The 27,337-nt window shown below is 44.2% G+C and overlaps 2 protein-coding genes across 2 annotated transcripts in view; one reads left to right on the top strand and one right to left on the bottom strand.

The window, feature by feature from the left end:
- Positions 1-1,767: 1,767 nt before the first annotated feature.
- T265_04280 (hypothetical protein) overlaps positions 1,768-27,337 on the bottom strand; it is a gene marked incomplete at both ends in the record, with an annotated part of 29,631 nt that continues 4,061 nt past the window's right edge. Inside the window, 11 exons of the mRNA XM_009168979.1 lie at positions 1,768-2,336; positions 6,035-6,107; positions 7,317-7,379; positions 14,427-14,580; positions 15,039-15,309; positions 16,269-17,002; positions 18,854-19,022; positions 19,160-19,427; positions 20,621-20,680; positions 22,153-22,455; positions 23,053-23,180. Of these exons, the coding sequence (XP_009167243.1) occupies positions 2,076-2,336; positions 6,035-6,107; positions 7,317-7,379; positions 14,427-14,580; positions 15,039-15,309; positions 16,269-17,002; positions 18,854-19,022; positions 19,160-19,427; positions 20,621-20,680; positions 22,153-22,455; positions 23,053-23,180 (2,484 nt within the window). The remainder of the gene's footprint in view (positions 2,337-6,034; positions 6,108-7,316; positions 7,380-14,426; positions 14,581-15,038; positions 15,310-16,268; positions 17,003-18,853; positions 19,023-19,159; positions 19,428-20,620; positions 20,681-22,152; positions 22,456-23,052; positions 23,181-27,337) is intronic.
- Positions 19,823-27,337, top strand: part of T265_04281 (hypothetical protein) — a gene marked incomplete at both ends in the record, with an annotated part of 29,247 nt that continues 21,732 nt past the window's right edge. Inside the window, one exon of the mRNA XM_009168980.1 lies at positions 19,823-20,034. Coding sequence (XP_009167244.1) covers positions 19,823-20,034 — 212 coding nt within the window. The remainder of the gene's footprint in view (positions 20,035-27,337) is intronic.

Genomic DNA, 27,337 nt, shown 5'->3' with positions numbered 1-27,337 from the left:
TACACAGAAAGCCGACAATTGTCATTTTGGGCGAGAATAAAACCGCCTAGACAGTCGCTTTCTGATACCGTGCATGCAAACTTGCAACCAATCAGAAGAAACATTCGAGTTCTTTCTACTTTGATCTTCATTACCCAGCATTCGTAGAAAAGTTGTCTTTAAAATGCCACGGGGAGCTGCTCTTATCCTAACTTGTTCCAAAAAGTCGTGGGAATGAACTTTAGCCAAAAAAGGAGTAAACAGAGTTTCAGGTGCGATTCCGATGAGTCTGAACGAAGATGAAGCACCTGCAAAGTTGAAATGGCTGGTATCCGACCGCATCTTTGGCCGATAGCCAATTACGCGTAACAGGACTAGGGATTAGTGAGTGTGGTCTTTCAGGCTCTGGTCGAAAATAAGACAACGTCTGTTTCTTGAAATCAACGATCCGTGATAACCATAGCGTTATGGCCAACAGATCCGCCCAGCTTAGCGTTGTGTAAGCCACTGTCACTCACCTTCAAGCAAACCGTAAAAAGATTGATGTCATTTGTCAGTAGGGTCTTCAATTGATACTAGTGGAAAATTAATCCTGAACTGACGAGCAGTAATAAGAACCTTAGAAATCAAGGCTTTGTTCGGTACTGAGTTGTTGATACAGAAGCATCAATAACAAGCCGAAATTGGACTGTTTTGAGGGACGCATATATGAGATATTACATTCAGCGAAGATAATACAAAGAAGTGAATTGCTTAGAGCTCGCGCAACTCAGCAGCGGAAGCCCCGTATTTTTGTGTATATTACACAGCTCTGGATCCGTTAGTGCCGTTTTTGTAGCATCCAGTTGAGTAAGCTCTTCAATTGTACAAGTAACCTTTCAAGACTACACGAGCAGGTTCCATATTAGCATGCGTCGAATGCGACCCTGAGGCCCAATTCCAAAATAAGAGTTCTGGGTTGTGTGTAGAACGGCAGTCAGCAGGATGCCTGGCATGATAAATATCTAGTAACATTTCGAGCTTAGTGAACAAATTGGTTAAAACCCAAACTGGTCGGCACTGGAGAGCATTAAAATTTCAGTCCCAGTAGACACAAGGCATCCGTTTGTGATTGGTGTGAGTAGAGAAACGACACACGGTTATTGAAGTGGGTTTGGGTTAGTAAAACCCATGTACGCTTCCAGTGAGACATGCAACTATCAGGTTGTATCGGGTCGGAGTTTAACAAACGGATAGTGCAACGCCTTCTAATCGCCTGATGAGTCCTCTTTTCTTATCCGCAACATAATGCACATCCAGCTGCTTAAGGAATTAATTGCTCAAATGTGGAATAGGGTATAATTAGGAGAATTCGGACGCGAATCATCTGGAATTAAGATAGTAAAAACCTACGTATATGAATCACTGTACCAAAGATTGGTTTGACGCCGGACTATCTGGATTATTAACCACCACTAACAAGCGAACCGAACCGTGCACGATATGATGGTCCACCAGCGTGAGCCTCCGTGCTCGTTGGTGCATCCATTTTGTGCAGTTTATTCTCACTACTACCTGGTAAATAAGTACACTGAATAGTTTCCCCCTAAGGACGAGAGCAGAAAATCCCGAAACAAGCTAATTGTGGGCACAGCTGGTAAGAAGGGAGAACAATGAGCAGCTGCATTGATGCATGTGTCAAGGCCGCATATACCTCGTTTTTTTACGTGATACGCAACGGGTCTACGATCAACTGCACGACCGACCTAGTTGACACTGGCCATTGGTTGAGAGATGTCGTAAAATCTCTGCCGACAAAAAACACAATCTACTGTAAAAATAAATCGACCAAGATAAATAATATCATCATTTTGATCAAATAAGATAGGTGTACGTAGGGTACAGAATAGCACAGCCACATTAAAACAAGGTAAACTCAAGGTTCCTACTAGTTGGCTGGTTTCAGAGAAACGGAGGGCTAAGGAAGGCACAAAAATCAAAAGCTGTCTCTGCTACAAAATTGTGACGAAATGAACATGGATATAATATGGCTGCCTCTGGACAAAAAATATTAATCTTCAAGAAAAATGGAAAGATGGTCCCAAAGACCATAACAATCAATCGGAATAATTTGACTTAGTGTTTACTTCAAAGTTATGAAAGGCTTTCGTGAGTATGTTTCGAACACTGGAAGTGCAGTTGGTTTTTCGAGGGCGGGTGCTGCTCTCGCCAATCAGAGGCATCATCGTTGACAGAAGGTTATGAAAGAGACGGGGGAAAAGAACTTCTTGCTCTGCCAAGATACGTTTGATGCGGAATCTTTCTTTGGGAGCTTCAAAACAAGCAGGACAATTCTCGGGTATCACTGGCAGCTTACACTGTGCATAAAGCAAAAGAAATGTCGAGATTTACAGTTGACGAATAAGGACAGGAATTCACTCGTGACCTAAAGTGTACAAGAGACAAGTGACGTTGTGAAAACAGACATAAATCTATCAATGGTCGACCTAATACAGTGTTCGTTCAAAGCCAATACTCCTATGGAACACCAAAATTGATCACCGTAAGGAAGGTCGTCGTTATGACGAAGATTGCTAGTTTGACCCCCATTTCACGGTCGTGTAAGTTGTTTCTGAGTGATACATAACAGAGACTATCACCATTTTTTGTAGTTACAATTAATTTGATCTAAGCCACCTGGCCCTCGATAACTGACGCCTTCACCGAAATCAGTTATGCGAGTCCTGTTGGCATTCGACATTGGATTGAAAGTACAAAGAGCGAGAACTCATACCAACATTTTAGTTCAATTTAAATAAATGTTTTTTTGTTGTGAAGCGGCACTTCCCAAATCCGAAACCTACACCGTCATTTTTTAACCCCTATGTTACACTATGAAAGGGCAGCCAACATTAAAATACAAATAAATGTAAGAAAATAGAACCAAAAAGCATAAAAATGCCTTTTTCCCACTGAATCAACGTTTATCTGAACACTGTTAGTTAAAGGTATCTTGTGGGGTGTGAGAGCATTGAGACGAATAGTGATGCGCTATACAACACTTCTGCTTCCTCCTTTGTAAAACAAATTTTCTGCCACACCCTTAATTAGTTTTCGCTGGCATGATCCGACACAGACAGATGATAAAGAGAATGAAAGCTTCACGGGTTAATCATCACCGGCCTGTCTATTAAGCGTGATCCACTTGGCCTCGAGATGACCAGGCCACTAGTACAGAGGATTAGTCGGCCACGTGCATCGGTCGGTGGAGTAGAGTGATAGAGCATCGTGTGAATCTAACCGGTTGTGGTCTCGCAGATCCTTGGCCTGCTGTTCCGCTCAGTAGGTCATATCCACAGGGACGACAGCTGAAGACAGACTCCTCGGAATACGGGGGAATTATTATAACTGAATAACTGAAGTGATCACAGAACTATCCAGGTCTTCGTGACGAGATGAAAAGCGTCGAGGGCTCAATGCTGATTGGCCCATACTTCGACCAACCAATCAGGGCGTGCCTTTTGCTTCCCCATGGCTGGCTCGCCAAACATTCGTCCGATCGATGCGACATTCGGTCATTTTGAGCGTACGGTCTTCGGGTACAAATGGGCGTGTAGACATATGAAGGGTCTGATGCAACGGACAACAAGTTTGTAAGAGTGTAGTTCGAACGAGAGTTGATATACAGGTGAACTGCTCATTGCTTTTTGAATAAGCACGGATTTTTTCCAGTCTCTCCATCCACGAACTCACTCACGGTGTCAGTTTGTACATCTGTATCACAAGATCGTCAGGTAGATTCAATAAAATCAGGAACTATGAACAGGAACTAAGCGATCGATCGCAGTTTTCTGCCGATATAAGGGGGTCGTCTTTAAATTTGAAAAGTCATATCAAAAGCTTTGAAAACGCCGTTGCGGGGTGTTCTCTGGAACCAGGTCCACTGCAAATGAGCGGTTGCTAGGTCTAATATCAGGACCGATCGAAGTAAGATGACCTCTTTATCATTAACCCAAATCTTTTGTTTGGTGACTACCTAAATCTCACACATTTCGACAGTTACTTAACACGATGCGGTTTCCACGATCCAATGCACGGCACCACACCTCACAAAGTTCTTCTCACACTGGCGAGCGGATAACATGGGGTTCAACAGTCGTGAAGCAGCAGGCCGAAGAGTGTTCTGGTGTATAAGAGCAGAGTCTGCTCACGCTGTACGCACGATGTTTAGTGATCGTATGAGAAAACAATATCAAGTGGTAATAATGCACTCAATATGACAATCTTCGTCAACGTGTCCTGCGTGCACCCAGCGAGCCAGACCAGCATGTTCTAAAATGCACCAAGAAACCCGAGAGACGCAGTTTGACGGTTCGGAAGGAAGGTTGGCGAAGAGAAGTTATGATGTATTACACAAGCAGCATTATTGTGCGCAAAATTTACGAGTGGATAAGGATAAGAGCTCCAACGGTGGAGAATCGACGCTGAACTCAGTTTTATGGTGGGCTGACATCTGTTTCTGGACTGGCTTGTCACGATGAACTAATCCGATGAACACGAGACAAGGAGACAATACTTATTTAAAAAAGTTAAGTAACCTCATCTCGCCGACTGGACCGAAGTCCACAAGCTGTAAGTCAGTAAAGAATGACTGCACCTGATACCGCTTGGACATGATACAGCACGTATAACTCGCTTTGTTGACAGACTTTTTCGTCACATAGCGTCCGGGAAATCCTGGCCACGACTGCACTTCTTTTAGAGATGCAGACGGACAGTAGCTTAACAACCGTGAGGAGATGAAACGATTGGTAGAATGCTTAAAACAGCTGCTAAACGGCCCGTCATTTCAAATCAGAGGCCACGAGCCAAGTCCAACCTCAACGACAGCACAACACCTGTGAATAGCTGTGCAAATTGGAAGCAGTAGAGAACCGAGGAACAGATCTCCCGGAAACAGCGACGTCCCATCCTTCGCCCATGAATCCCGCACCTCAGTACTTCTATGGTCACTTCACGGGCTATTTTTGTTACCTAAAGAGACCAAATCTGTTCCGATTCTTTAAAAAGTCGCTATACTGGTAAGTTATGATTATTGGGGATCAATCTTCTTGATATTTCTTGGATTGTGTGGAATAAGTCAGCGTTGGCGACTCAATCGTTTGGTGACCGAAGTGTGTGAGATGCAGCGTCAATCACTTCTAACTCGACGTTTGTTTCAAGAGGGTAGTGTTGCTGCTTCTGCAAATATGGAAGCATGTTACTTGGGGGAAATATCCTACCACGGTCCCACTTCTGCCGCAGATGACAGAACAATTTCAATTCCCAAACGCGATGGACCAGAGTTGTCGAAGTCTATGGGCCCAAAGGCTCCAGAAAAACAGTATCCAGTTGTAAAGCCAGTAGGGTTGTCGGGGTCTCAGCGACCTTATGAGTAGTGTGTTGTGTCCATACAATGTATTGCGATACTAGCGTATCGTACCAGCTGAAGCATGAGACAGCCTGGTGCAGCACATTAAAGGACATCGTCCATACAATGTATTGCGATACTAGCGTATCGTACCAGCTGAAGCATGAGACAGCCTGGTGCAGCACATTCAGTTAAAGGACATCATAAACGAGAGATTTAGTGTCTCGTGGAAACCGAATTGGCATGCAGATGAGTGCATTTCGCTACGTAGAACCTCTTCGGAAACCGAACGAATGCATTCGAGTATGGAACAAAGGGCTACCATAAAGGGATACTACTGATAGTATTAAAAACTGAGAAAACGTACATGTCTGTAGAAAGCCAGAGACACTACGATACGAGCTGTGAGCATTGCCACGGATATGATATCATGATATTATCATCAAGTTACACGTTGGAATGTCCGAAAATGAGGTTTCAACACAACGCAGCGTGACCACATTATCCAACAAGCCAAGTCCTTTTTCGCATACTACCACTAATATTATTATTGATGAAGTCATCAGCCTGCAAAAATAAACAAGAAGTGGAATGGACTGCTAACGAACTAGTGAGTAAGCAGGGCTAAGAGGAATCACGTACACACAGCCGCCATTACAGACCTACCGTTTCAGCAAACTTTCGAGTTTGGTATTCGCGTACGAACACAAGTGGCCGAATGACTCGGAGATCTCCTTGCCTGAAGAAAAATAGTATGATATGAGAGTGGAACATACAAACGGTAAATTTCACAACCCAACGTAAAACCATGGTAACTAAACGAATGCTTTCAGAGTGCATATACATTGATTCATGAAATTATGCCAGATGTCTAATTTTGGGTCCATCAAATAATATTAAATGACGTTAAGTTATAAATAGTTTGTTCCTATCAGAAGAATAGTAAATTGGGACTGATTTGATCAGTTTACTCGTGCACGTCAGACCATCTCCCGGGTAAGTATGAATTCTAATGAATGAATGTGGTTATGCTGACCTATAGGATAATGCTCCTGAGATGAACGACCAGAGTCGATTCACAGCGTCATACTCCTATTGCCACTCTCCATCCACGCACAAAATTTTAAATAGCTAGAACATTTCACAAAAAATTGCACCTAATGTTTAACTGGTGTTTCTTCTCCTGGAAATATCAATGTATCACTAGTTACGAATTTCAAAAAATACCTACTAGATAAGAAGTTAAAGTTCGAACATACGAGTTCCCTGCCTTAGTAAAATAGAACGCGACTAGAATGTTCAAGCTAGTGTAGTGTTAATTACAAGGTGTTTCTGGGCGTATGAAGCTGCGCCAAGACGCTGTATCTCCAGATCCTCCACAAGTTTAGGCTTGTATCTTGACATAAAAAGGAATTAGAAGTAGTCACTGGGTGAATAACACGACAAATACATATCTGGATGGTGGACCGGGATTCATCTTTTGGGGCCGTTTGCGGCGTCCTCTTTGATTTTGGATTCCAGATACCTTGTTGTGCTGCACGTGTCAAAAAATACCCAAAAAGTGTAACCGAGTTGGATGTTTAATTGGACGAACGAGGTCGAAGAAGCCCTTTATCCTGGTCATGGTAGGCTGCAAACATACGACCAAGGCGCAAACCAACCAGCTTTCGAGTAAAGGTAGCAGACGGCCGAGAAAGTAAAGGTGTTCTGCTAGAGGAGTTGAGCGATGAGCATGAAACCCAATAAAATAAACGACAAGTGGGTTGCTGAAAGAGTCGAATGCACTATCACCCTATTCGACGCATCCGCATGAAAAGAGAGTCAGTTCAATGGACACAGACTGATTAGAGAATTGCTAGAAAACTGGATCTTGATGGGACGAAAGAGAAAACAACTCCAAATGAAAAAGGGTATCAAAACTACATGACATATACAATCGGAAATTTACCTGACACGGTAATTAGCTTTCATGGTCAGAAGCAGACCATTGTGAAAGCAGGACATCAGGAAACTAAAGAAGACGAAAGATAAATCAACAACCATTAGTAAAAATTCCTGTCGGATACAATAAAAGAAACCATGTATGTGTCCACAACTATGACGATTAGCACCTGATAAACTGACTTAAGCCGAAACCCCTATCAGCGACACGAGCCAAGAAAATATCGTCACAGACCTCTCCACAGAGTGGTTTCAGATTGTTCCTTCAATAAGAGACCTTGTTCCGATGAGGATCATATACCGAAGGGCTACCTATAAGCCTTGGACTAAGTCCTCCAATGTTAAATTGAGAATATATGGTCATAAACATTAGGTCAAGATAAGGCAATCGTGTGGCTAGCAGACCAAATGAATAAAAACCTGACATAACAAACACGACCTGGAAGAACTATCACCGGCAAACGGGTTTGGGCATCGCTGAAACTGTGAGAGCAGACCGATTCGGGGGATGGGATGAAGCTGATAAAAATACGCAACTCAGAAAGACTGTGCAACCTGGCCAGGGTCCGGAATCACATAACACATTTCAGGAACATTTCAAAATCTAGTGTGAACTCTGGGGAGGCGAATATTCTGAAAGGATTCTGTACCATTAAACACAAATAATCAAAAGGAATTATGCGTAAGACGCAGTCAGTCAAAACATGCTAAATACGCCTTTACCCATTGAATATTTCCGTTATCGAGTTCCTATTGTTTAGAACCCATTCTGGTTTTCGATAAACGCGAACTGACAAAGTCAGCTGACTTTGTAAGTTCGCTGCTAGCGGTGGACTGGTGGGTTACAGAAAACCGAAAGCTGAAGCCGAACAAGGATCAGCCGGAATGGCAGACAGTTTCCACCAGATCATTCTATCGAGATAACCAAACGTCAACAGAAGTTCCGGAATGAAACTAGTAGCGTGTAGCCTAATATCAGAGTAGTATTACGATAGGGTCCCCATGAACAGTAATGACCAGAGAAAGGGAATACAATGGCAACGAATGGATGATAGGTGTGTACTATAAAGAAGGTAACACCCAGTCCTACGTGGAGGGTGAGTTCGATTGCACATTGATCAGTATATTAACTCGACTAGTCACACAGAACAGCTGACAACTCATATGGTCTTTTGATTACAAGATAATTAATTCGAGACACACCAGTCGATCGAAAATGTCAACCGGTAACTTAGATAGCATTGGCAACTGCTAAAAATTCAGCACCCAGAGACGGTTGAAGGCCACTTCGGCTAATGTCAATCAGCATTAAGCTGCATAACACGAAGTGGATGCTCATGGAGTGGTTGATTAGTAGTTCATAAAATAAGATCCAAAGTGTCTCTGATTATCGCTTCAGTTGGTATGACATTTTTATGCAAATAACAAACTACGTCTGCCCAGCAGTGCAACTAACATCTAATTAACTCGCGGGTGGTGAAAATATCTGCAGAGGTCATCGGAAAAATGAAGCAAAGCTAATGAAGCCGGGATTTTGTGGATGGCGCCACATCCGCTTTCAATTTTGTCAATATGACTGGCATCTGCGATAAAATGAGTCGACTCCATGGAGTCAGAATTATTGCTTTCAGCGCAAAGTATGTGCACACTTCATGTAGGATAATTGGTACAAACTATCCCCAACATCTTATTCTTAGTAATGTTTACTCTACGCCAGGCCCATTTTGGCAGTGTACTAGAAATGCAGATACGTGATAAGGAATACACAAACAAAAAGTCTAAGTTAACAACAGAGTTCGAAGATCAGCTATCTAACACATCTGTCACATCTATAGGGGAACTTCCGGATTCTTTTGTACGCCAGTGGCATTCAAACTTTTCAGGTCATCATGTCCTAGCGCACAGTATGCAGCACTACCACCCCCCATTTGTACGTGACAGATTAACAGTACAACCAAGACTGAAGAAAAACATTAGGAAAAAAAATCAATGTCGGTTTTTCTTAAGAAAACACTACTGGTAGGAGTGTTGTAAACTCTTCGATTGCCCACGACCGGTTTCGCTCTTTTTGAGACTCATCAAGTAAGCACAGTCCCCGAGCTCCTGTCAACCTTGTGTTCCACACGAACTCAAATTGTACAAAATTCGCGAGAAACACTAATTTGCACACCAATTGGGTTTTCATGATAGATTCAACTGAATTCAGCTGAATCCCTCGTCTATGACATCCTCCCACTGAAGCTGATACATAAAGGTTGCTTGATGTTTCAGTTAGTGTTAGTATGATATTCGAGATATCGGAAAAAAACTACTCACAAGATTGCTGAAAAGTGTTTGACATCCCACGACCGGTTTCGCTCATCAGGTAGGCACAGTCCCCGTCACATTTACGTCCGAAATGAATCTAACTTGTAGGGAACTGGCAAAATATACTCATCTCGATAACAGAATGTAGGTGACCAATGTCTCAGATATGTGACACGCTATCCGTAGAAGCGCTACCAGAGGACTGAATATTGTGTAACACCAGCCATCGGTTCGTTAAGATATTGTCACACGATGAGTGCTGTCCCAGTGAAAAGGACGTTTGAACCACAGTGAAACTTGGGTCTCTCATCGTGTAAGACTGCGCACTTCTAGGAAACCCTGAAAAGCTTCTCGATTCGGTATAGTTTAAGGCACAACTCAGCCCTAACTCAAAGTAAGGCTATTAAACCCATTACACTCAGTCAGTTGCTCTTCATTCTCGAAATGTTTCAAATGAATGAGTGGATAAAAAGCTAGAACTGCGAGTTAGAGCAACACAGTAATCGTCTACCTTTCCCTTAACATGAACACTTCAATGACTGTCACCGATTGGGAAGAATTTAGTTTACCACCAGATTGATGGAAGCTCGGGGAAAATGTCCAGCCGGTGAGCCGAAAAAGAACGAAATTGGTAGTGGACTTGCAGAGTTTTCAGCAACCTCAAGAGTAGTTTCCCTCAGAAAAGTATACGACGATATCCCGAATATCGCATCAGCTGAAACACTAGACGGCCTTTGTATAGCGCATTCGGTTGATATAATGACTCAAGGGATACCCCTGGAGAATCCGTAACATCACTCACCGACAAAATAATTTAGTGCACTATTCCCCTGAAGAAAGAATACCCTCATTACTTTATACTAAAATATTATCCCGTATGCCTGAAGGTTGAGTGAACAAAGGTAGGTAAAGATCCGTGAAAACCAAGCTGAGTTCCGTCCTGCAAGAGGATGTATCGATCGCATCTTCATCCTCCGACAGATTCTGGAACAGCGCCGCTGCTTCCAGAAACCATCAATGGTTGTATTTCTTGATCTGAAAGCTGCCTTTGACTCTGTGCACCGTCAAGCACCATAGCAGTGTTTGCGGAGCAAAGGTGTTCCCCATAAATTTTTGACCCTCCATAAGGCGGGTTACGCCAACTCCACGACCGTGTAAAGGTGTACGGAGAGCTCTCTTCCGAGTTCGCCACGTCAAGTGCTGTCAGACAGGACTGTCCACTTTCAAATATCTTCTTCAACTTCGTTATTGATACGATCATGGAAGACGTACTATCAGCCTCTAATGCCTGTGCGGTCGAAGTGCTCCCGGGGCGTTCACTCACAGACATGGAGTACACACAAGACATAGCTCCCCTTGGACTGACGCCGTGGTAATGCAAGCGATATAAATGATCTAAATAATTGCGCCTCACAGTTTGGCATACGCTTCACACCTGCAAAGTGTAAATTTCTACTGCAAGATTGTGTGGGCTCAGATCCTAACGTCGTACTTGCGGATGAGCCGATTGAGATAGTGGACAGATTTGTTTACCTAGACAGCTGTATGAGCCCCGGTGGTCTAGCGAAAGGTGATATTTCCATCCGGATTGGGAAGGCCAGAGCAGCTTTGGTGAACTTGCGTCACCTGTGGCATAGGCGTGACATCAGCTTATCTGTTAAGGGTTGAGTTTACAATGCTGCGGTGCGCTCCATATTACTATATGGATCAGAAACCTGGCCGCTGCGCGCCGAGGACGTCAAGACTTTCCGTGTTTGACCATCGATGTCTTCGGAGCATTGGTCGAATCTGGTGGGAACACCGTGTCGGCAATTCTGAAGTACGTCAAATGGTATTCGTAAGAATAACTTGCCCACGATAGATGAACTGATCAAACTGCACAGGTTGCGCTTGCTTGGCCACGTGCTGTGTGTGCCGGTCGGCCGACTTCCTCGTAGGGTTGTTTTCGCATAACCACGTGAAAAGTGGAAGCGAACCAGGGAGATCAGTCAATGACTTGGCGGCGAAGTATAAAAGCCATCACCAGCAAACTCAGCTTCGCCGGTCAGTCGCGTCTCCCAAGACGGGGACCCCGAGATGGTCCACGACAATGGAGACATTGTCATACATGGCTCAGTCACGCCCTCAATGGCGCTTGTGAATCCAAGCTAATGTCTTCAATGCATAGCTCCCTTCACAATCCCCCACTTAGCAGTCCACTGTATTTACGCACTGATTTATCAGCTCCCCCCTCCAATGCACAACTACCCATCCCACCTCCCCAAATCATCGGTGAACGAAACTTGGCAGCTACAACCACTGTACGACAAGTATGCAGTTTTTACAGCTGATAATAATGATGATGTCTGGTATTGGTTGTCCGGAAATATGCCACACACTGCTGATAACGTAAATCTATTTTGAGGTGGTGCTTCTTCCCATGTCACTGATCCCGAAATTATGTTTTGGAATTTGGTATATTGTTGCATGTCTGGCCACCGCCAGTAATAATACCTCAGAAAATAAACTGGTTTACTGCCCAATGACAGTGCTATTTTGGGATAGCTGTTTACTGAAGTACAGAACTCTATCAAATGGGGGCCTCACTGCTCACCAGCAGATGTGTTTGGATAAGCCACTGTGGTGATAAGAGACTCACCTAAATGCCATCCATTATCAAACAAAGTAGACAAAATGGCGGTAATACGTGTCGAAAGGGACCGGCCACTGCTGACTGGTTTTGGGAATACTTGGACAGACCGTAATCATAAAGATCATATCAAGACCTAGTCCAGGACAAAGTGAAGCAAACCAGGGACGGTATGGCTGTTTACACTAAAACGCCCACTGTTCACGGATAACAGTACATGTCTGTTTTGTGAATATACAGTAACTTAGGCCATCCCGGTTTGTTTACGCACAGTTAAGCAATACGACACACGAATCCGTCGTGGCAGACGAAGATGCACGTGAGCAGTGTCTTGCAACATGATGCAGTAATGCTTATAGTGAAGTTCTGCTCAAAGTAACCCGATTCCGTACGTTGATAAACACAACTGGCTGCACTTACAAATGGTGGGGAGAGTAAGTACAGGGCAGACCCACAGGAAAGGCGATCCCAAAGTAAACCATACTTCACTCCACTACCGTAAGACTATTCCTGAAATTGATCCGTCCTGCAAGTTCAGCTCGTTACCTACCAATAGAGAACACTCCCAGTGTTGTGAAAAAGGCCCTCCTAAATAAGACCAAGAGGCGAAATTCGTGTGTTTTCACACCAACCAGGTATCTGTACAATGGCATTATTGGAACATAGTTTGGCCTAAATGACTGGGGATTTTATAAGGCGATTTTCATCCTTATTGCACGCAACGACTGCTATTTTCCCTCTCCGTACATTTCGCTTTTCAGAAGAAATCAGTTGTGGTTGGTAACCCGTGAGTTCTTCGATAAAAGAGTTCAGTTATCAAAAAGGCCAGTTTCGGTGATTCCATGCAGGCGGTAATGCGAATTGAAAAAAGCTTTGTACCCCAGGAGGACCACTTGAATGGATGGACCCTCTTAAAGGTGTGTCCTTTAGAAGGATACAATTACAGACTTATTGCCTTTCGAGAGACCATTCTGAAACACCGATCGAAGGGAGCGTCTTCTGCGAGTTTGTCTCTTCTGGAACAAAGTTTATTACCAAATCGTTTGTCACTAACTAAACAAAGGGGTTGTCTTCGACGGGTGGTCTGCCCTTTGGATAGCCTCTCCAGAGAGTGACAGATTTAAACCCACGACTTCAGCCTCTGGAAGCCGCTATAACATACAACTTTGAAGTAGAATATCGTTTGACGATACCACACAGTGCACAGGTGTGATCGCCCGTCAACCATCTGACAAGTGTGTAGACGTAATGGAGATTTAGGCAGCCTAGATACTAGGGTTTTCTCTTGCTGGAGAGTATGCCCACAGCCGATTGAAAATATTTATATTCAGATCGTGCACAAATGTGGAACGAAACTTGAGTCCATGGTGCAATTTCACTTGGCGTTTGTAGGGTAGTGGCTTCCAAACGGTGTTTTATTAACCTCTGCTATCGTAAGGGTACTCGTGGACGATAAAGGTTGACTTCTCTACAGAATGTTTATTACATTTCGGATGCTGTCACGGAGTATGTTATCGTGTTACACCAAAAGCTGAGGAAAATATGTTCACATTTGCTCGTGCAGCTGGGGTGGGGTGCTGGCCCCCCCCCCCACAAGTTGAGCCGTTCCCCATGAGTGCCCCTTGTTCAGGGGGGGCGGCGAAACACATATATTCCAGCTGAAAGTAAGTAACACAGTTGTGATCTTCAGTGTATCTTCTGGTGAGACAAAACTACTTCGATATTGATATTAAACGTCAGTTTGAAAACTTACTAGGTCAATAGGGTATCGCCTCAAAAAGACATTTAATGATATGGTATGACCAAAAGCTAACACATACATCAGAGTTTTCGACAAGAACTGAATAGTTTGCCGGATTTACGAAGACTGGCATTGCGAATTCTTCTCATCTAAAGCAGTTCAAGCAAAATTACATACTATTCAGGATTCCAAGGGATTTGAATGACCATACATTCAGGGTTGCATATGACTAACTCAATTCGGCAAATCTTAAGGATTTTGACGAATGCCCTGTATGCCTTTGGAATTTTTCAGCACTGTAAAAAAAGATTTTATCAAACTGCAGCGCCGTAGGTTGTCCCAGTGGATTGGTTTGGTTAAATATCGATTACCTGCAGAGAAACGCATAGCTTCAATGCCAAAACATGTGGTCATCTTTCAAAGTGAAGAAGTTCACAAACCTTTCGGCAACATCATCCAAATGTTGACCCAACGCAATGACATTGTATCCGTTGCGTCGAGCGCAGGCGTATATTCGACCACGCTTCATTCGAGAACAGAATGAACAGATGCTGGAAACTTCGTATGGAAGCTCCTTTGCTTGGCGGATAATACCTGAAGCAGACGAACAGATGAACAATTACAGGAGTGCAGTGACCAATTAACCGCGTAGAGTGAACAGTCTGTCGATAGGTGCGAATGACGACAAAGCCAGAAATCCGGTCTCAAACATGATATTTAAGTTCTCCGTTGGAAACAGAACAGCGCTACGAAATAGTTCTAAGCCACTATCCTGTTACCGACGTCTTAAACGTCAAAGTTAGGGACACATGTCGATGACCAAAAAGGCTAGGATAAAAAATAAGTGAAAGAAAAACATCGTTCCTGGTAGATTATATGGAGGGAAAGTACTCAACTTAATCCAGCACTAACCGGGGACTCAAGGGTATGCCCGAGCAGAATGGTTGCCAAAACCAAATCCATAAGGGCAAACTGAATGAGAGTCACGTCAAAAATCTTTGAATTATATATAGAACTTATAGAGACAGATTGGTAGCTTAAATTTAACCCACCTTGTTTTTCGTAAAAATAAGGAACCCCAAGATCAGCCATATAGGGAATCAGTGGGCTAGGGTCGTAGGATGGGGTACCTGGGTCAACAGTCACAGCACCCAGATCGAATATGGCGGAAGGCGGTAGTCCACTACGGGATGACGACCAACAACCTCGAAGCATGCACTGATACTGGTGAAGACAATGGAGCAGCGACAAACTGTCTTTTCCGCCGGAGAGACAAACGAGGACACGGTCACCCGGATGGATCATGTCAAACTGACGGATAGCCTGATGCAGAAGAAAGAAAATAGGGGGTTACTGAACATAATAACTAGGAATTCCTGCCATTGATTAACCTGAGAAGGTAAGAAGAAGAAACTGACATTCAAATTGGTGTTCACCTCTTCAAGGCCAACACAAAAAAATAATCCAAATAGAAAGGCGTGAGTCATGCTCGGTAAGATGTTTCGGATCCATCCAAAACCTATCTGACAATCAGATCACCTAAGTCCGATGGGCCTACAAAATTTCGGCGATGTTTCGGAAGCAGTGGTGTTTAGACTATGAGGAGCGAAAAGCTTCTGCCAATAAATGCGCAATACATGCAACATATTCAGACTAGGACTTGTGAAGATGGGATTTGTTTGGAAACACATACAGGTGGATTGGGCAGAGCGGACTGGTCGTACAAGTGAGTGAAATCATCTATGAGAATCAATAATATACTTAAATCATTCTTGGTCAGGCTGTCTGATATTCCATAGGAAGTATTCCGTTCTCAGGTCAACACTGTTCAGCTAAGGACCAGGTGATCGGCCTTCTATGTTCATGTGACCAGACTCTACAAGAGGGATAGCACCTGCACTACGGAGCTTATCCGGAGGTGACCAAATTTTGTCTAAGAAAGTTGACAGAAACGCAAGCTATGGGGATACACTAACAAAAAAATAACTGGCTTTTAGAGGTGAACAACCAAATCGTATTACACTATACCTTGATCGATAGCAAGAAAAGAGCTACACTCCTGCAGCGTGTCCATTGATCGCCGGCTCATAACATAACTACTTTTGTAGTTGTCCGTTTTCTTGTCCAACAGGATTCAAAGTGGGGGGATGTTAGACTACCAGGCGGAAAACTAAACACAACAGTTATCTTGTACGCGACAGCCAATATGTCAGTCAATAGATGAATTGACCATATCTCTAATGACCCGAAAATTGATCACGGCGACACAAGTTACAACTCACTCGAAATACGAGCTTGTACAGATCTCTCGGGGGTGCTTGCCATAAGGTATTTGATGGCTTCAGGCGGCTTAGATCTTGTTGGCCGACAAACTCTGCTGTGTGTTTCATGGCTTTGCGACCAACGCTGCAAGCACCATTCAGTGGATCATGGGAGACTTGAACCAATGCACTGTTGTTGAGAGTCGGCTCGTCAACGGACTGACGAATATCAAAATATTCGGTCGATGAGGAAATCGCTGTGCTCCTCGTTAGCGCGAGCTGAGGCGGTGCATCAAAGGAATCAAAGATCAGCTGTTCAGCACTCGACGACCGATTCCGTCGTGTTAAATACGCTCCATTAAGGACTGATTCAGACAATGATGGTTTCAGTCCCATTTTTGTGTTCGGCCGCTTTGTGGTACTTTCTGACAGAACTCGTTTCCGATGATGGTGCGTGAGGGTTATACTGTTCACCGTAATATCTTTCACCCTCAGATGCCCCGAATTAAGCGGGCCAATGGAATGTGGCCGAATGAGTTGACGAATAGTCACGGAAACGTCGATTTGCTTCTTCGGGTTATCCAGATCATTAACCGTATGGCATGATTCACTTGGTGGGTCCATCAAACAGGAGGAAGTTTTGGTCCGGAATAAGGCTGCTTCGTGTTTGTTATTTTGCAGATCCGGACAGAAGCATTTGCTTAATGAACCCGGGTGCCACGGTGAGGAATGCGGTACAGGGGTTGACAGTTGACCTGGGGATTTAGAACGCATAAAAAATACATAGGGTGGGGGCTAATAAAATGGGAACGACTGACGACGCTTTCTTCCGAATGATAACGGGCGAATTGGTTTGGAGTACATAGGTGATAGTGTCTGAGAGCGCAGGATAGTTAAAATATATCATCGCCTGGTGTCATAAATCGCAACACCCAAGCCTAGACAGGGGAAGTTGAGAGGTCGGGTTCGAACAACGGACCTTCCGGTCAGTAAATTCGCGCTCTAACCACTTCGGCCATCTCGCCCCCTATGCAACGGATAAAGTCAATTTTCTCCACATCAAGTGATCTTGTGACTTCCAACATACTTCAACAAGTACTTTTTTCCGGAGTAAAGGTCTTCTTATTTGCAGACCCAACAACCAATCTATACAACACAAAAAACGAACATGAAGTTTGGACGTCAGATCACAGTTACTGGATGATTTAAATTGTCTGGAACACCTAGCTAATTCGCTGTCGACGACCGCATCGAAACAGGGTGGCGCTATTGCTGAATAATACCACATTATTAAAGAAGTGGATCGGTAGAAGTTCAGGCGCATTTCGCCTACATAACAGCACCAATCAAGATCGAATACAGGACGATATGCCTATGGCGAAGCATAGAGTTGAGAAACCAACTCGGATGGTAATATTTCACCATCAACCCTCCATGTAAGGACTCAATTCCTGCAGTTAATCGTGTAGTACGTTTAATACATAGTATCATACCTCAACGGACTCTGCTTGTACGGCTTCGATTCAGTAGGAAGCTAGTGGATGGTGGCACACTTGGAGAAGACGAATTAATGTTTCTACAGTTCCACTGGCTTTGGTTAGACAAACAAGAACCCCGGAATGAAGAACCAACGATGAGGAACACACAAGGATAAAAAACCCTTCGAGATGGTACGGGACCAAAGTCAGTTGCTGTCATAATTCTCACCCACCTTTGGTAAAATATTTCTCTCATCACACTTATTACTTATCATTATTCTGCCACACACCATCTTACGTCGTACATAGGCCTTTGCGAGTAAGTGAAGCCAATTTGTGCTGAAAAGCCAAGAGACACTGTACAGCTGTTTTATCCTTACTGGGAATCAACAGCAGTGTGCATGTGACGAATGCTATTGGGACTTTGGCCTGAGATCCAAAAAGGCTCTGGGTGGAAAGTACTGCTAACCTCTTGATAACCCATCCTAAAATGACGCATTCCTTCAGCCTTCAGGTCTGGATACTTATTCCAGACATAGCAGTTGGACGCCAATACTTCATCCTGGCATGTTTTCGTTGATGACGGCGATAAAGCGAAATAGAATGCAGGAAAAATTAATCTTTGGAGGATGTGAATTAAGCATCGGAGCCGAGCAAGGAAACTGCCGTCGTACCGCGAAAATGAATGCACCTCGAAAGCTGAGCAGAAAATAAGCGGAAGAAACTCCATGGAGATACCCATCAATGGCAATCATGCCAGTACAACATGATCGATTCGTACCAGCAAGTGCTTGCACGTAAAGAAATAGAGGAAAAGGTAGGCCACGCAAACAGATATTAAAACGCAAAGGGTCACCGTCATAAAATTCATTACTTGGCAACTTGCTCTGCTTTAGAGAAATACATAAACAAGCTCTTGGGAGACGTCAGGCCGCTCAAAGTCATTTCTTCAGGTACACCTGGATTCGACTCAGAGTGCAAAGTGATAGTAAGAGTTATTCCAAAACTAATCACTATAGAACCCGAGGCTATTAAAAATAATACCTCTACGTTCACCATCCATTTCGGATGCACCAGGTAACCGAAAATCACAAAATTAGGCTATAGAAGCACAGTAGGTACGCTCACCGATTTCATTGCGGATCTGAGCAGCTGCCTCACTGGGGAGTAGAAACCAACGAAGCTCGTGACTAGACTCATCGAAAGCAATAGTATCGTCTGGAACGGGGAAAGATGTGGAAAAATCGACCAGTTTGACGGTTCTGCACATTTCTTCATGTGCAGCTCTAAGGCAGGCCTGAAAAGAAGGAAACAGGTACAGAGATCAAGAAGAATGACCAGCCACCAGCTAGAACTTGATGGGAAAGGAAAGGCAAATTCGGGTAGCGGTGAACGTCTTACTTGCCGCTATACAACTAATCCAATAGCACTCACTTCGTAGGATTCTGGAACCGGCATTTCAGTAGTAATACGAGCGGAAGACCACGACATCTTTCCCTCTGAGTAGTCCACGTTACCCAGCCATTTGCGATCACGGCTGATTTCGTGCTGACGATGGGACCATTCTCCTGTTGATGAAATGTATCGATATAGGGGCAAGAATATCCAGCCGTGGTTGGCGACAAACTTCAGCGCGTCCAAAATGAAATCGACCTCAGCATCCGGAACGAAAAACGGTACAGAGATACGCGTGAAACCTGGTCTGGAAGGATAAAGTGGTAGGAAGTGCATGACTCTTGAGTCACTTAGTGATTATCCATTGCAATGAGTGCATATTTCACGTACTCTACTGCAATCATTCTGTGAATCCTATTTTTCAGTGAGTTCAAATATGCACAGGATACGTCGAAGTGGTATGACATCATCGTAGAGTACCATACGAGACTGCACTTCACCGGATAACCACAAACATGTAACCCTCTGCGGCCTCTGTTTTTTTGTTTATTACACGAGCAGGGAATTAGGGGGGACGATAGACAATAGATCAAGAGATCCACTCTTTAAAACATAGGCAGAAACTAAAATATTCCAATATTAAGACTCACTAGAGACTTCTCCTACATCAGACGGCTTTTTAATACAGCTTCATGGACATAGATGCTTGATGAGAAGATCGGAAGCCCAACTAAGGAACTCTGGTCGACGAAACACACAAAACTCCTATGGGTTGAGCAGTGGCACTTCCAAACAAAGCCGCCACCGGTAAATGTCGAGAAAGTGCTTGCAGTGCTCCAGACAATGTTGGCCTACATGTATTTGATAAACCACAGAATGGTAGCTACCGAACGCAGTATCACACCAGTCTTTACGTTAGTAAGACTAACATCCGAGACCTTCCAGCTCAGAAGTGCACCCAGGATGCATACTATAGCTTTAAGTTGAAAGACCCTGTTGCAAAATGACTGGCGGATGGAAAGTGCCGATTTATGTAGCTTTGTCCTCCCTGGTGAGAACTGCGTTGGTAATTGTGCGTGCCTATTTCATGAACGAATCTATGACAAACTAGGCTCCGATTACCATTATATCAGGGAATAACTCGCCAGTCACAGACACTAGTGGTTCTAGACACTGCTGGATACGGGAGATGCCCACACAAGTCATCGTAAAGTAGGTGAATAAACTTCAGAGTACAAGGATTCCAAAAAAACAAGGAAGCCCGATTACGGAGAGTATAGTAGTTCTCGGTTTCGACTGTTTTCTGTGTAGGTGGCGACGTGTATAATTTAGATGTTAACGTAACAGTCAAGTCAACGCAGACATTTTAGGTAATTCAGAACAGTTTTCATTTGGACCGAGGGAAACGTACAAATACACCGGATCCAAGTAAGAGGGGAAGGCTCCCACTGATTTTTTTACAAAAACTCAGAGGAGAAATGCTGCAAGACTAGTCCTCACCTGATGACTTCGAGTTGGGGAGTGTCATAATGTCTTGCGCGTTTGTAGGCATCCAGAGGGCTAAAAAGCGGATAACATGTATAAGCAATTCAAATTATCCGACAAACGGCTATAATAAGTGGCATTTAATGGTGGGCGTTACCACGGCGTATCTTGTTTGCTAAATATAATTCGAAAAAATGAACCCGACATTTACGGTCCTCACATGTAAAGTCGACAAACGATGACAAAAATCATCGGAGGGATGCCATTAGTATGGAAACTGAACGACACGACAAGCCTCAGCCTGAGAGTGCATGGGTCATGACCAGTCGGGCGAGAATTTGCGGCTTAGGCCAAAGGACCGTGGGATTACCGATAACGTACCTGACAATGCGATACCTAATTGACTTGTCTCAACCGACTCTAAAAAGATCGTATAATTGCTGGACCGCAGGCTTAAAATGTCCATTGGCAGTGCCTGAAATAATGGATTACAAAACCGTGGATAACAAGCCACAACTTCATGATCTGCGCTCACATTGAGGTCTACGACAACTGGTGACCAGAAGATGAACACAAATTGTGCAAAAATAGATTCATTAACTGATCACCAGTGACAATGATGAAACTGATTAACCGAGGAGCAAAATGGTGGGAAATCTGATATAGGAAACACAATAACAACCTTAGAAGGTCGTGTGGAATGTGAACTAAAAAAGATCATCGTTCAGCTGTAGCACTCTCTCGGTGCCTAGCTGCCATGCTACCCGAAAGAAGGACGAGAGTTGGATTACTGCCAGGTTGCCCATGCCAGACAGGGAAAGCCGAGAGACGAAGGTCGGGTTTGAACTACGGACCTGCAGGTCAGTAAATTCGTGCTCTAACCACTGTGCCATCTCGCCATAAAACGTGAGCTGGATGGAAAACAGTGTCTTCCTTGGCTTATATACTGAGCTCATTTGAACGGTGTTGCGTTATGCAAACATCGTCTTATCATGTGCCAGGTAACATCCAGATCGAAGTGAAACGGTGCTCAGCAACGCGACGGCATGAGAATTCAGAAATTGTCAGTATTCTAACAGAATCGAACATGAAATATACCTGGACTGCACGCTAACCAAAATGATGAACTTGAGTCAAGTAAGCTAACACAACTATCCTGACCAGAATAAGGTAGATGTCGAATGGAAAACTACCTCACAGCAAAGTTCACATGCGTGGGTCTTGAAAGCCATTCTCAATCATTATAGCGCCACCATTTGGATGCAGCAGGATGTGGCCTGAAGATCAAAATACGGCGCAGAGGTAGAAGATTGTGCAGAAGCAGGCCTGATAGCGTGAACAGAAAGTCCAACAACATGATGGCTAGGTATAGACCACACATACAAGCAGCACCAACGTGGTACTTTGCAGGTAAACTTAAGTTCTGTTGAACTTGAGTTATCACACCTACCAAATTCCAGCGACGCCAAATGACACACAAAAGTCTACATCAGATCATATGCCAACATGTGACTGTACACGTTAACTATTTCACCCTCCATGCTTACCAGCCGACTAGAGTTTCCTCATACAGTTTGGCCAAAGCTTCATCGATTCCCAAAAGATCCATGGCATAAGGTCCTGCACAAGCACACCCACCACGTGCCTGGATCCCAAACAAATCGTTCAGGAGAGCCGAGACGAAGTTGTGATGCAGAAACAGACACCGTCCTTCCGCTTTGGATCCACCAGCCGTTCCGACTGAAGGATATGGATGACGCACGACCACCGATATGATAGGTAATCGTGGGGCTTCTTTGCCCCCCAACACAATGATGTTCCGGCAATCTGCTAGGCGATCCCAAATTCGTCTTTAATTGTTCAGAGAAGTGAAGGGGACACGGTTAATGGGGTACCAAACAAGTCCGAATCAAAACAAGTAAAGTTCTGTACGGAAGTAAGGCCCTTTGGCAGCGTTAAGGATAGTCGTATTTACAGGCTACTGTCAGTCCCTAAAGTAATCGCAAAGTAGGCCGCGGGTAGAATGAGATGTAAAACCTGGCAAGCTTTATTATAAGCAAAGTTCAAGCAAACGAGGTTCGTAGATGTGTCTTCTAGCAAAACCTGAAGTGCACATTGCAAATAAACACCTAAATGACATTGACTATGAACTTGGTCTTAACCGACTGAATCAACCAGGGCAGACCGAAAAACCAGTCTTGCGGGAAGGTCGAACACTAAGCACCAGGAATGAGCACAAGTGATAAGCTTGGGCACATAATGGAAAACCGCGTATTCGTTGCAACGGCCATTATATCGTTCACCGATATATGTCTGACAAAAGAATGTTGCAAGAACAAAAGGTTGAAGCTACCAAAAGCATGACGATGGACCACGCTCCATTTATCAAAGGTACTCAAAAATTGACTAGTCTTATTCAAGAACGCACATTTAGTTGCATAACGTACCTAACCAGTATATCCTCCCGCTCCATAATGGCGTCACAGGTTACTGCCTCCTTCAATTGCATCACTAAACCTGCTCGAATAGATTCCACAATTGCCGGAGTTCCACCTTCCTCACGTTCCTCCACGTCCTGAGTAGAGAACCAACAAAAAGGGCCATAATCTACCGTGAAGGAAGTGGAATTACTAGATTTAGTCAGGATGAGGACGATAAAGAAATACGATATTACGATGAAGATGGTAGTATAGTACAAGCTCCGGCAGTTTCACTATGACTGGAGATTGAAGGGAACGTACAGGAACGTTGGCAAGAAACAACAGGCGTAGGACAAACATACCAGCGAAGTCAGATCACAAGTAGTAGGCAGAAGCAGAAAAAAATCCCAAAAGTTTGAAAGACGCCCTAATTAACGGGAACCCCCATTGAGTGTTTTTTTTCTCCGCCGGCCACCTTACCGTGGGAACCGATGCATCATTTGAAATACCTCAAGTCAACTCTGTAGCCTACTTTATTGAACTTGACTTGCCGAGCACAGGCCGGTGCACGGGTTACTACCTGGACAACTCTAAGATCAGCAGTGTATTCAATGATCGAACTTTCCAGCTTTGTTATTCAAAACCCAAATTGTCTAGGAAACTAGATTATGCGAGAATAACCTGTCAAAATGCGACGAGACTTATAGCTAGGACAGGTAGTCACCGGTATGGTGTTTAAAGATGTGGCCGGCGACGATGTTTGAAGGAAATCACGGTTTAATGGACTATTGACAGCAAGATAAGTGCAAACCCTGGATAACGACGAAATAAGGTTACAATTTTTCTCACAGCCATCCCACAAGCAGCGAAGCACTTACTACCGGAACACAATTAGATGAATGATCACCACTGTCGACATAACAACATCAGTATTCATCGCTGACGCCTCGGTGCTGTCTAACCATGACCTATTCGGAGGGCTTTTGTAGCGGGAACCAACGACAGAGTACCGAAAAGTAGGATGACCTGGGAAACAATCGGTCCCACGATGTGGTTGAACCCACTTGAGCTGCGTGACAAGCAGAACATACACACTTAGCTCATGCTAAGAATGAACATGCGATGCTATTTCTTCAACCTAGCCGGTTAGCCGTTCGTCAGGTTTACGTTTCATCAAGTTGTTCGTCATGATATCGGCAGACAAATTTTGCAGTGGACGTTTGTTGTTTTTTACGCGTATAGAACATTGTTGATAAGTCTCGATGGAACTAAACGTCCCTTGAAGTAAGAACATACCAACTGACAGAGTATCTATGGAGAACATTTGGCAGTTATTGAAGAGCGGATAACGGACGAGTGTCCCATGATCGAGACACCGGATGAATCAGGCTTCTAGTAGTTTTTAGTTAAGTAAAGAGGCCTATATCCCACCTTTTCTGATTCCTTGAAACTATCTCTCGATAGCCATAATGAGTACTTCTTGCTGAGATTGGTATCACTATTTGGCAGACTTATCTGATCCAGTGTAAACTTCTGTGAGATAGTGAGTACACATGTTCATGGAAGCACGTCACCAATAGAGTTATTCATGTGCGTTAGACATCAAAACCGTCTCAAACCGTAAGTAGTAACCATAGTTGGTTCGTCCCAAAGGTAGGGTTGCCTGTGGATATCTACGCGTCAACCAAACGACATATAATTCAGGCCATTTCTGCGAACAAATAACAGTAACGTGACTTACCCCAGGCGTGATCACGTGTGTTGGCTCAACATATGATTACTCACACCAGGGAACCCCCATTAAGTGTTTTTTTTCTCCGCCGGCCACCTTACCGTGGGAACCGATGCATCACTTGAAATACCTCAAGTCAACTCTGTAGCCTACTTTATTGAACTTGACTTGCCGAGCACAGGCCGGTGCACGGGTTACTACCTGGACAACTCTAAGATCAGCAGTGTATTCAATGATCGAACTTTCCAGCTTTGTTATTCAAAACCCAAATTGTCTAGGAAACTAGATTATGCGAGAATAACCTGTCAAAATGCGACGAGACTTATAGCTAGGACAGGTAGTCACCGGTATGGTGTTTAAAGATGTGGCCGGCGACGATGTTTGAAGGAAATCACGGTTTAATGGACTATTGACAGCAAGATAAGTGCAAACCCTGGATAACGACGAAATAAGGTTACAATTTTTCTCACAGCCATCCCACAAGCAGCGAAGCACTTACTACCGGAACACAATTAGATGAATGATCACCACTGTCGACATAACAACATCAGTATTCATCGCTGACGCCTCGGTGCTGTCTAACCATGACCTATTCGGAGGGCTTTTGTAGCGGGAACCAACGACAGAGTACCGAAAAGTAGGATGACCTGGGAAACAATCGGTCCCACGATGTGGTTGAACCCACTTGAGCTGCGTGACAAGCAGAACATACACACTTAGCTCATGCTAAGAATGAACATGCGATGCTATTTCTTCAACCTAGCCGGTTAGCCGTTCGTCAGGTTTACGTTTCATCAAGTTGTTCGTCATGATATCGGCAGACAAATTTTGCAGTGGACGTTTGTTGTTTTTTACGCGTATAGAACATTGTTGATAAGTCTCGATGGAACTAAACGTCCCTTGAAGTAAGAACATACCAACTGACAGAGTATCTATGGAGAACATTTGGCAGTTATTGAAGAGCGGATAACGGACGAGTGTCCCATGATCGAGACACCGGATGAATCAGGCTTCTAGTAGTTTTTAGTTAAGTAAAGAGGCCTATATCCCACCTTTTCTGATTCCTTGAAACTATCTCTCGATAGCCATAATGAGTACTTCTTGCTGAGATTGGTATCACTATTTGGCAGACTTATCTGATCCAGTGTAAACTTCTGTGAGATAGTGAGTACACATGTTCATGGAAGCACGTCACCAATAGAGTTATTCATGTGCGTTAGACATCAAAACCGTCTCAAACCGTAAGTAGTAACCATAGTTGGTTCGTCCCAAAGGTAGGGTTGCCTGTGGATATCTACGCGTCAACCAAACGACATATAATTCAGGCCATTTCTGCGAACAAATAACAGTAACGTGACTTACCCCAGGCGTGATCACGTGTGTTGGCTCAACATATGATTACTCACACCAGAAATCAATGACAAGAAGAATTAAAATTTAAATAATCGTCCAGCTGTAGCACCCTTTCCGCCTTTCTGCCGTACCAACAGAAGGAGGCATGAGGGCTGGGATACAGCCGGGTCGCCCAATTGCTAACAGAAGCAGTCGAGATGCTGAGGTTGAATTCGAACCACGAACCTTCCGGTCCGTAAGCCGGAGCCTTAACTAATGAGCTATCTCGAGCACAAGAAGAATTAAAGGACCGACAGACATGAGATCTCTTGAATACCTGAGCTAAGCGCCAGTACGTACTACCGGGGGCGAGATGGCCCAAGTGGTTAGAGCGCAAATTTACTGACCGGAAGGTCGGTGATTCGAATCCGACTTTCGTCACTTGACTTCCCCTGTCTAGACTTGAGTAACCTGGCAGTATCCCAGCCCTCGTGCTTCCTTCGGGTGGCATGGCAGTTAGGCACCGGAACGGTGCTACAGCTGAACGCTTTCTCTTTCTTTCTTTCTATGTATTACTGGTGTATCGCTGTCAACGATAATTATGGATGATGAATCGACCAACGTCATCATCAACATCAACATTATCATTATCATCACTATCATCATCAAAGACAGCAACACTGCTTCAATGCCGTTCCTCTGCTTATATTTAAAGCCCTAGAGTGAAAAAAAGAAGAAAAGAGTGGGTGACGGAGGAGGCCTAGTGGTGGCCTATGTCAAGCATTCTGAGGTGTTTACACCACCAACCGCTCAATTATACAATCTGGAAAGAAACTGACAGTATGAACGCCACTGACATTGGTTAGCCGCCAATTCTTGCAACGTCTCCAGCCAAGCACAGGTTGGGTCACGGGGACCGCGTCCTGAAAGGCGTACAACATCAACACCCAAAATCTTCGTGATCTCTTTCACGCCCTTCTGCCAAGTCACGTGCTGCCCAACCCGCGGTTCGCGCCATTCTGAAGAGCAACACTCGTCTCCGTAAACGGTGTTTCGGCATGCCTAGCACATGACTGAGCCATCGTGATCGGTGGTGCTGGGTGTTTTCCCCGAGTGAAGTACCTGCCACACAACCAAATACCCGTTTCTAATCACCTCGTTACTCATAAACTGAAGCCACCCTAAACCAGCCACGCTTCTGAGGAATCGGTCGCATCATCTGTCCGCACAGGCCATGCCTCGCACCTA

This window comes from Opisthorchis viverrini (assembly GCF_000715545.1).
Source record: "Opisthorchis viverrini unplaced genomic scaffold opera_v5_69, whole genome shotgun sequence".
Classification (NCBI taxonomy): Eukaryota; Metazoa; Platyhelminthes; class Trematoda; order Opisthorchiida; family Opisthorchiidae; genus Opisthorchis; species Opisthorchis viverrini.
Note: the sequence above shows the minus strand (reverse complement) of the source record. Positions and strands in the feature narration are given on the sequence as shown.